This window comes from Patiria miniata, unplaced genomic scaffold, assembly GCF_015706575.1.
Source record: "Patiria miniata isolate m_02_andy unplaced genomic scaffold, ASM1570657v1 HiC_scaffold_1, whole genome shotgun sequence".
In the NCBI taxonomy this organism is placed as follows: Eukaryota; Metazoa; Echinodermata; class Asteroidea; order Valvatida; family Asterinidae; genus Patiria; species Patiria miniata.
This window is the reverse complement of record NW_024037047.1, coordinates 6247538-6258193: the sequence shown is the minus strand read 5'-3', so window position 1 is coordinate 6258193 and position 10656 is coordinate 6247538. Positions and strand designations below refer to the sequence as shown.

At 40.5% G+C, this 10656-nt stretch overlaps 1 protein-coding gene across 1 annotated transcript; it reads left to right on the top strand.

Annotated features, from left to right (window-relative positions):
• The first annotated feature begins 1674 nt into the window (after window positions 1-1674).
• On the top strand, window positions 1675-5109 carry LOC119719813. Its single transcript, XM_038189343.1, has 3 exons — window positions 1675-1801; window positions 3549-3700; window positions 4350-5109. The coding sequence occupies exons 2-3, from the start codon at window positions 3677-3679 to the stop codon at window positions 4776-4778; spliced, it is 453 nt and encodes a 150-aa protein (XP_038045271.1). The 5' UTR covers window positions 1675-1801; window positions 3549-3676; the 3' UTR covers window positions 4779-5109.
• The last annotated feature ends 5547 nt before the right edge of the window (window positions 5110-10656 follow it).

Below are 10656 nucleotides of genomic sequence, written 5' to 3'. Positions count from 1 at the left end.
CAATGGTAAATGCTCCCACTTCAAAAATTCGGGAAAAATACTCACAACTCTCCAAGGTGTTCGAGACACACATCAAATTAAAGCCTATTTCATCATCTTTCATTTTCTTTTCAATTTTCGGGGGGTCAACTGATGACTTTTAGGAGAAATTTCCATCTGAAGATTATCACCCCTGAAAATAGTCCTGAAGCCCATCGCCATTTTGAAAAACGATGCCTACACTCCATTGCAAAGTAGAGCGCTTTTAGGGTCCAAATTACATCAAAATTAACAGAACTGCAAGCTCCCAGTCCTGTGCACGGTTTTTTACCCATATTTTTTACAAACCCTCAAGTTCATGGCCAACAGCATGCTCAAATACTGAAGATTTTGAGGGCATGCAAATCGTGATTTGGCCGGCGCAGGCAATTTCGGACCGATTTACTGGTCTGCACCCTTAACGCACGGACCCATTCAACTTTTCAGAAACCAGTTGCTCTCAGTACAGAATACACAGTATGGATCGGCGTGATCAGGAGCACAAGCAGCGAATACTGGAGGCTTGTATCGGCCTGCTTCAAGGTACGGACGAGACGGCAGTGCACGTGACTTCAACTGGACAAGAAACACCATCAGGTTATTCAGTTCTGTTTGAAATTCATAACACTTTTCTTTCTAACAATTTAACGAACTATGACATGAATTTTAATTGGGGACATATTTTGCACCTTTCAACTCCTCTTAAAATGTAGGCCTATAAAAACTAAAACATCCCTTTTTGGTTAGTTGTTTTTGAAAAGTGCACTTCTTTAAGCACTTAAAATGGTCCATGCTTTTCTTGATAACTGAGGGCGCTCTTGCTACCATGTCATTTTAGGAACACGTCTCCAGTCTATATAAGGGTTTTCTGTTCGAATTGCGAAACCTAAAATGTACTACTCGGCAACATTTAGTGAGAAAAGTTTACTTATTAACTTACTGTGATGTAAAACAACAACGAATCACCAAAACAGTACATTTTCAACAGCAGCATATTCAACATTCTGGAACCTTTTGGTGATGAAATAGCTGTAGCTTAACACTGATGTATCTGCCTAAAACGACGCTAAAACGATATCCAACTTTTGCTATTGAATACGGACATTTGCATTTGCGTAACACTGAACGAAAAGGCACCAAAATCTTTTCGAAAATAGCAAAATGAATTGAAAATAAAGTTCAAGGCTTGCATTAAAATATACATGTGTCATTTATATTCACATAAAATAAAATTTGCCTTATCCTCTTCAAGTGCAAAAATAAATAAATCTATAAGCAACAAAAAGCTGGCAGCTTTATTGAGTTATATTGATAATTTCCAGGACCTTCCACTCGACCGATCGTCACTGCTTTCCATAACAACAGCATGGAACATTCTGTCAGCTGTCGATCTCGTTCGTGATCTCGTTCCTATATGGCATTGACCAATCACAGCCGTGATAATTGTCCAATTACATTGGAGGGGCAGTGCATGTGTGGGTGTCAACCTACGTGCAAATAAATGGGCGTGACTTAATTAATTGATGCGTCTATACTGCATATTTTTAACGATTGTTGTGCGTGTTATCTGCCTGCAGATCAGACTGAAATTCCGCCGAAATCACACGACGAAGGCGAGGACGAACCTATTTCTGTTGGAAGCCAGAATAAACCATCATTCAGTGCCGAGGTTTCAGAACACCGAAAAGTGTCAACGTCAACATTACTATCAACATTGTGGCAACCAATAGTCCCGTCACTATCGGATCTAGTTTTGGGAACAGAAACAGTTTTCCTGGGAAAGGTACATACACCTTTAGCTTTGCCACTTTAAAGATAACCTCAGATAAAATGTAGCGATAAACACAGAGAGAGTCAAAAGGAAAGTAAGACCACAAAAACATAAGTCTCCGGTTGCTGGTATGCGCGCGCGTCGCCGTAGCCATGCGCGTCGGCAAAATTAAAAAGTTTAATGTAAGATGGTGTCTCAAAACCGCCAAACACACTGGTTTGACTGGAATCCTGCATGCTGCTGCACAATTTTAACGTGTTTAGAGGGGTTACGATCGAGTATTGGCTTTATGTGGCCTCCCTGGGCTCCCATATATTTTGCACTAAATTTAGTCGGGCACCATTTGCACACGGTGTTATAATTTTGTTATTGTGCGTCTGGAATCCAGAGTGAGGGAGTGATGGTCGTGTATCTTACAGGGAACCTGTAAACGCTTTTAATTAGCGCAATATATAAGGGAGCAGATTAGCCTGGCAGCACATGCGCAACGCGATGTCGATGTCGCTGCATGGTTTGACGTCGCCGTTTTCCCTGAGACCATGATCAAAATTTCCCGAAGAATGTTCGTGTCGGTCGAGATCGTACATGGGTGCAGACTTCTCAAGCCTTATGGCCTTACTGAAGTCACCTCAAGCTCCACTCTGAAGGATATTTTTGAGAGTTTTAACCCTAAAAGGGCCGGGGCGGAATCCGCCCCCCCCTCAACATTTTTCGCGATAGCCTCTAAAAAAATGTTTCCCGACCCGAGCTGTTATGACTTTTTAGCCTCGAGCTTTGCACATCTTTTGGTACCAAAAACATAAAAATCGGATCAGGGGTTGCCACGTAGCGAGAAAATGTTTAGGAAGAGTTGCTCTATGCATGTACTGAGTTTCAAAATGTTTCGTCACTCGATGGCCGAGATCTTGGAATCCGGCCCCCCCCCCCCCCCCCCCCCCCCCCCCCCCCCCCCGGCTGAGAGATGGTCAAAATAACCGGCCTTTTAGGGTTAAGGGGATCGAAGCGTCATCTGCAACATCAGCCGACATTTAAAAAAAAAGTGCGGTAAAAAAAAGAAGCGTCGCCGCGCGCACCTTTTGGGGCAAGCTCCATACCAGAAGACGGAGACTTTTTTTGGCCTACCTCAGTTAGAAAAGAAATATAAAATTATGTGGTTTGCTCTATTCAATCAAAATAATAACAAGGGACTAAATTTGTACATGGTATTGACTAGTAACTATGAACATTTACGAAATTTGCAATCTTTCTTCACAATTTGTTTTTGTTATTAATAATAATAATAATAGTAGTTATTTTAAAAGAAATACAACAAAATTCAGCCGTTCATCACCAATCATTTACCGAGACACATTGCTGAATACCCTTTAAATAAGATGAACGTGCAGCAACTTGCGAAGGAAAAAGACAAGACTCCATGATCATTTCAGAAAAAAAAGACAAAATCTGACGGAAAAAAAAAATATGTCAGTCCTTCAGTCTCATTTGATTGTGATTGCCTGTGTGTAATTTCTGGCTCTCACTTAGCTTTGTTTCAAAATATTTAGCATTCCAACGACGGCTGTGAAAACAGGTTCCTTTTGTTAAACATGCCCAACATCTGAACCAAAGATCAACATCACTAATTCCCCCCACCCCGATTATATGAACAACATGCTCGTTTGATACATACATACTGCATTGATGTATCAAAATTGATTTAGTGTGTTTTTAAGGCATATACCAAATACACATTTTACTTTGTTTGGTTATTTTTAAACAGCTTTAGACATAGACTCGATTATTCAGTTTAATGAAGAACTGAAGACTTTGGAAGATGCAGCGGGGAAGTACGTCCAAAACCGACAAATCCAACTGCAGACTCTGGACCGATTTGTCTCTTGGTTGAAAATGTGTGGCTACGTCCCTATAAATGTAAGTGAATTAATCTTCGCTAATAGAGAGATATTGTGTTCCCTCCAGAAGGCATTGTTTTCAAGTTAAAATGAAACATTGCTATTAAAAAAACCCTGAAAATTGAATAGCGAGGTATTGTGTTCCCTCCATTAAAATTAAAGGTAACATTAAATCTCCTCTCCTCCAGTGGCGTAGCCAGGAATTTTTCAGTGGGGGGGGGGGGGGGGGGGGGGGTGGGGGGGGGGGGGGGCTGGAAACATTTCATTGGGGCGTCATGTAGATCAATGATAATTTTTTAAGAAACTCAAAATCTCAGTGGGGGGGGGGCGACTGGGGGGGGCCACAAGGTTTCAGGGGGGGGCTGTCACCCACCCCCCCCCCCCCCCCCCCCCCCCCCCCCCCCACGGCCCCCCGTGGCTACGTCACTGCTCTCCTCTTACGGTGATTAAAATATACAAAAAATGATTAAAGATCAAACATAAACAGTTTCGTTTGACGAATTCTGAACGAACGCAAATACCTTTAATTCGAACATGCATAATGTGTGCCTATTTTCAAACTAAAAATGTGGGGAAATTAGTGAATAATGTTCAGAAAACTCGCAGTTTATATTATATTGAAGTCGTTTTACTCAAATAAATATCTCTGTTTCCCCCCATGCATGCAGGTCCTAATCTGGAAGATACTATTCGTGAGTCTTACCGCATTAGCATTCTTCTTTGGCGACATCCCCCATTTGACTTGGGGTTTTTCCTTGTTCACTGGTTTCTGGAAAATGAGAAAGGGTGTCAAAGAGTTCAAAGCGACAGAGCGACGCTTGAGTGAGAATCTGAAGACTGCTGTTGAACGAGTGAATTCAGCTTGGGTAAGCCTGGGTAAAACGGGAGAAATAACATTACCACTTGTCTTCGGGGGTGACCGAATATTCGACTCCGAAGGTCCAATCAATACTTTGGCCTGGCAAGTCTTGAAATTCAACGGAGGGGTTGGTTCCCTGGCTAAAGAGTTCGAAGACACTGTCAAGAAGCTAAACTGCCCTTCAAAAGAGGATGTAAAATTTTGCATTTCTCGCGTGAGATACAAGTTGGCATTGTAGAATTGCAAACACGGGACGTAGTGCATGGGCGGCAATTGTAAAGACTTGTCAAATGTTTCTGTTGTTAAGTTTTTAAGGGGATTTGGTTTGATGCAATTTTCAAAATCCAAATTTTCAAAGGATTGTTATTAAGTTGCTTATAAAACGATATAATGAGGAAAAAAGGAAAAGTTCTTTTTTACTGTTCATTGCATAAGTATGCTGGTGTGTATACAGATCTTCAATTTTCTTCTTGAAAGGAAATTAAGAAAATATTGTTAATAATGTTTTACGTAAAATGCGTATTCTAAAGGTATATGTCCCATGCTCTTCAACAAAATTGATTGTTTTATCCAAATATGATTTTTTTTTTTCATATTTCTGTTTTGTTGTTGTTGTTTTTTGGGGGGGGAGGGGGGGGGGGCCTTTGGAACCCTCTGAAAAAGAGGGGAGTTTGCGCACAAACGAACCCGCCTAGCGGGTGCAGAACCAATGTTGGGCCTCAAAAATTTAAATATCGAATTATTTTAAAGAAATAATTCAGTAGCTAAACGTCTGGTGGAGTTTACGATGCCTCAATCGAGTGCGTTAATATTACTATAGCACGGAGAATAGGGCCTACACCTTTCAGGCTTATATTTGAATCTGAGTGAACGGTGAATCGTTTGAAAGTCAACAGCCGTAGCGCCCTCGTTTGCAATGGAAATGCATGTAAACAAGTAAAATAGTGTACGTCAAAGAGAAAGGGGTTTCACATTATTATTTGCGTATTTTCAAATCTCCTTTTTAGTTTTTATGCGTATTAGTTTTATGATATATGATAATTTATTGTCCACAATAAGCATGTGGAAATTTGCCATCCACCAGCAGTGCAAATTCAAAACAGAGAGATGATGCATATGCATATAAATACCTGTTCATTTTCATTTGCAAATATATCAAACACGAATTTGAACCTATGACTAACAAAAGCTTAATTAACAATGTGAGTTACCAATAGAAAACAATGATTAACATTACATTATTATTCAGTGTTATAGAGTATAACAATACACAAAATAACTTCTAATTCTAATTTCAATTCTAATTCTAATTCTTATTTCTGTTAATTCTCCTCCTCCTTCTTCTCGTCATCATCATTATTATTATAATGAACAGTAAAGCTTGAATGTAGTATATAGTCGCGCTTTTCTTGCATATTGCTGACTTTTCCTTTGTTTCTTTGGTTTAAAGGGAAAATACAACATTTGCAAACATAAAAAAATACAACTACCAAATCATTTTGAAATACCTTGCTGGACTGTTAGTGAATGACAGTGTAAAGCATCCTGTAAAATCATGGCACCTGGTATACTGTCATTTTCAAGAAAAGTGGTATTTTTGTATCAATTTCCAACGCTGATCGGCCGATCAGCGTTGGAAAAAACTGGCTTTTTTCAAATACTGGCCCCAATTGACCATCGCACTTGTTTGCAATCGATTACAAACCTATAAACGGGTACGAGCCAGCTAGACTGGTTCCCTGACCTTACAATTCCCCAATGTATGTAAACTGCTCTGTTTCTTCTTATATGGAGTCAGGGAACCAGACTACAGGAAAATGATCGTTTTTCTTGGTTTTTATAGCATTTTCGAACCCAAAACCTCAAAAAAGTCAGTGTAACTATATTTGCTATATATTTCCAACCCCCCAATTCCATCCATTTCTGAAAATTACAGCAAAAGCAAATGATGTATATTCCCTTTAAACCGATATACAAACCATGCATCTACATTTATTGAAGTGTTATACTTACGGTTGTCTCGCAAATAAAGAGGTTTATACACTGAGCTAAGTGATGTATCTGGAAGGGAGCTAAAGTTAATATATCCACGGAGGGAGGTCCCTGGGCAATCTACAGAGTAACTGCTCTTCTTATTTTTTCAGGGATTTCAAAAACAATTATAAATAAGTAGGGAAATAATGATGGGCTTTCAATGCAATTTCCAAAAACAGTCTACTTTTTCTCCTTATAAAATAAAAGTTTAATTACGAAAACCACACAAACACTGCCAAAAATGTCGGCCTCTTATTCTGTAGCTGTACTAGTTTAGTCCCCGTAATTACGTTTTTTGAAAAAAGTCCTGAATGTCCATCAGGGATTTATTAGTAATTTTTTTAGTAAAATTTTTTATTTATAAGGTCCTGCAAGGTAATTTAAACCATTTAAAAATCAAGGAAATTACACTGTAAAAATGGCGTACATAATATAAACACATTTCTAAACACATCATGTATCCACTTTGTTTCAAAGGTTTATATATAGCCCACGACATGTTTAGACGTTGCATTTAGATGTTAATTTACATGTTATAATTTGTTTTTCACATCTTTAGCTTTATTAAATGACTTTCGAATAATGTCGGTTGTACGTTATTCAGGTTTCCAGAAATTACGTTTTTCTCATTTCTTTAAGTAGAATGTACAAATGCTACGACTGTAATGGAATGTACACAATGTCATGTACACTGCATACTAGAACTTTGTCGTGGTTTACCTTTAAATTCAGCTATTCCAAGTGTTTATGGGGCAAATTGTGTACATAATGTAGAGCTCAACCGGCACCTGCGTTAATGTAACCAAAAAGCAAACAATATGTGTACAAAGTCCACTTCTTGGAGTATATATTGAATTGAAATATGTTCTAAATACTTCTCAAGTATAAACGCATGCACCTATCATACTTTTTTTAATGTACAATTCTAGATTTTGGTTCAATGACGACTGTTGGAAATGTTCTAAAAGCGAACCGACTATACAACTGTAATTATCTATCACCTTTTTTTTTCAAATTTACAATTCCAGATCTCGGTTCCATCTGTCTTGTTTATAACACCTGTTAGAATTGTTCTAAAGTCGTGCGTTGTGTCTAATTATGCTGTACATGAAACACAGACAAGTGCGTTGCATAAACTGCCTGGACATTCAGAGTAATTTGACACAATGTTGTGTCACCAATCAAAGTGAGGACAACATTTCTTTTGAAAACCAACAGTTTGACTGTTTCTCTATTGAAGTCTGAATACGGGTTTAATTTTCGCAGATGGACGTGACATGTACCTCTCGATCGTCATCACGATGGTTATCAGACAACCATCACAGACTCTTGATAAATTGAAAGTTTTAATTCATTCACCAGTAGTGACGGACGACCGGATATGAAGGAGCGTTACTATATATCCGCTTATGAAAGACCATTTTGGTATCACTCATCCAAGCACGCGAGACCCCAGTTTTCGCAAGGAGTTTAATCTTGGAACTGCCTGATGCCCTACCACCCACGCTTTTCAAGGGATCGGTAAGCCACAGGCCGCACCTTCCTTCTTCATGGCTCCATGTTAGCAGCCTACTACCGTTGTAACAGACAGGTCTCACTCCAAGACGAGTATCTGACAAGAGTCGTTCCCCATTCAGGTTGAAAACTGTGAAGTGATTATGAAATGGTGTACGTACACTGAGCAGCTCATCACCGAACATGTAGTAAGTAAATTCATGAGCAGGAGGTAATTTTAATTCGATATCAAGAGGTACATCAAATGTCTTGAGGCATTCCCAAGATTTCAGTCCCCAAATCTTCACTATCAAACCGGATGTGCCGATGACGACACCATTCCCTAGATGGCAGGAAGTCAGTTTGTTCATATCTCCAGCGATTTCCTGCATGGAAGAACCACTGCATGCATCCCATATACGAAGTATGTTGTCGCTGTACACAGCAGCTACGATCTTGTCCTTGTAGTCGAGGTCAATCACCCAATTCGCTTCGTTGCCACTCTGTAGGATACAGCGACGGGTACCGTTTGCAGCACTCCAAACCCGTATAATGTCACTGTCTATGCATTTGTAAGTACCCAATCTGACACTAACAATCGTGTCTCCATCGAAGAACAAATGAGACATGGACACACGATGCCCCGACATGACTTGCAGCTGCTCTCCAGTCTGGGCGGAGTAGGTGCGAATCTTACAGTCCATGTATCCCGCAGCTATGATGCCATCCTTCATCTTCAGAGTGTCTGGAGTGTCACGCAGGTGAAAGCCATTTCTAATGCTGTGTCGAAGTTTACCGCTAAACATATCTATGATGAAGATTTTATGAGTGTAGTCTGATAAACCGATAGCTAGACAGTCTCCTTCAACAGCTAGATTGATCATTTTAGCTGAAAAATGGTCTAATTTGATTCGCATGTCGTAGAAGCGCCTGTTTCTCCAGTTTTCTTCCAGGTGCCTCGCTTTCATATAGACTTCCTTCCACTTACATGTATCTACCAGTCCAGGCCAGTCTGAACCGGTTACGACTTTAGAGGCAGTGAATGTGGGAGCGCCCCATGTGCCCTTCTTTTTATAATTAAATATAGGTTTATACGGAGGCTCTTGGCAAAGATCGCAGATTGTACCGAAGCGCTCCCATCCCTCCTTATGACAAAGAGGGCGCCATATGGCATCTCGATTGGTTGATTCTCTCAAGATTCGATTACATAATGCCACGCGACAGAGATCTGTAGCTGTCAGATGGCGAAATATGTGCTCCTTTAATTCCTCCGGTAGATAAGTCAAGTTTACGTCGGAGTTCAGAGCAGCCATTGCCGACCGAAAAAGCCAACCACATCAATCTATCTGTAAATAGCAAAATCAAAAAGATTCATCAAAGTTAATGTACGCTTTAGCTCGTCCAAAATAACGACAAATGAATTCTGTTGACTACTGAACGATAAATTTAAACGACCACTCCAATCTTCAAAGCAAAACTGGGCAAGCCTGTTCAAGTCACAAAAAGTAACAGTCAGTTGGTGAGACAGTCTAGTTAACCTCTTGTCCTAATTGCCAATGACAGTCAGTCGATCCGTGCGACATAAGAGAACGTTTGCTTGGCCCTCTTGGACCCAGCACAGCAAGAAAGCAAAACAGCCTTTTTGATGACATCTAGTTCGTTGAAGGACAATGATATTAAACATGGCGCTGCATGTGTCGCTTTGCAGCGGATCAAAAACGCACCTCTACATGTATATCGCGGTCCCTTCTGGTTGCATGAGATCTAATGACCCTTTTTGCTCCAAAGTACTACATAACGGATGGCACTCAGAAACACAGGTGAAAATACAGGTGACAAATGCCAACAGCCTGCTGCATCCAAGGGCGGATCGGGGGGGGGGGAGGGGGGCAAAGGGGGCCATTCCCCCCCCCCCCCCAAATCGAAACCAATTTTTTAATTGTTTTCATGTGACGTCGCAATAAGGGCAGGACATGAGTACACCACCATCTTTTCGTCAAAAAACATTGGTTAAAGTGGTCAGAAATTGCCTCAGATCGCACCACAGAGCATCATGAATCCAAAAATATTTAGGGCCCTTTAGGCGGACCCCGAGCCCCACGCCGTAATTTTTTGGACCCACTTTTTGGGGGACCAAATTTCTTTTGGCCCCCCCCCCCAAAAAAAATTGTGTTCTGGATCCTCCCTTGGCTGCATCAAGCCCTTGTGCTTTTTTGTCAGCAGCCTGTTGTATTCCAACAGTCTGTCAATATAACGACATCTGGAATTAAAAAGGGCCTACAGCATGAATGAATGGTTATATTGGGCTGCGATTACGAAAAGGCAGTCTTTGCTTTTTTGTGCATTAGGCCAAAACAAAAATTTTAATCATGCGCGTCGATCTTTTTTCCCAAAATGTTCCGCGGTAGCTCCAACAGCGCCCTCTATTTCCGCACCTCCTCATTTTTTTTTACCAAAGAGTACCAAGGAATGGGAAATTGCACCAAGGCAAATGGTCGAAAGCACCAAGGCAAATTATGGAGGCACCATTGTACATGAGGACATCAAAAAAGCAAAGTAGCGTATAGTACCCCTCCTTGTCTGTACAA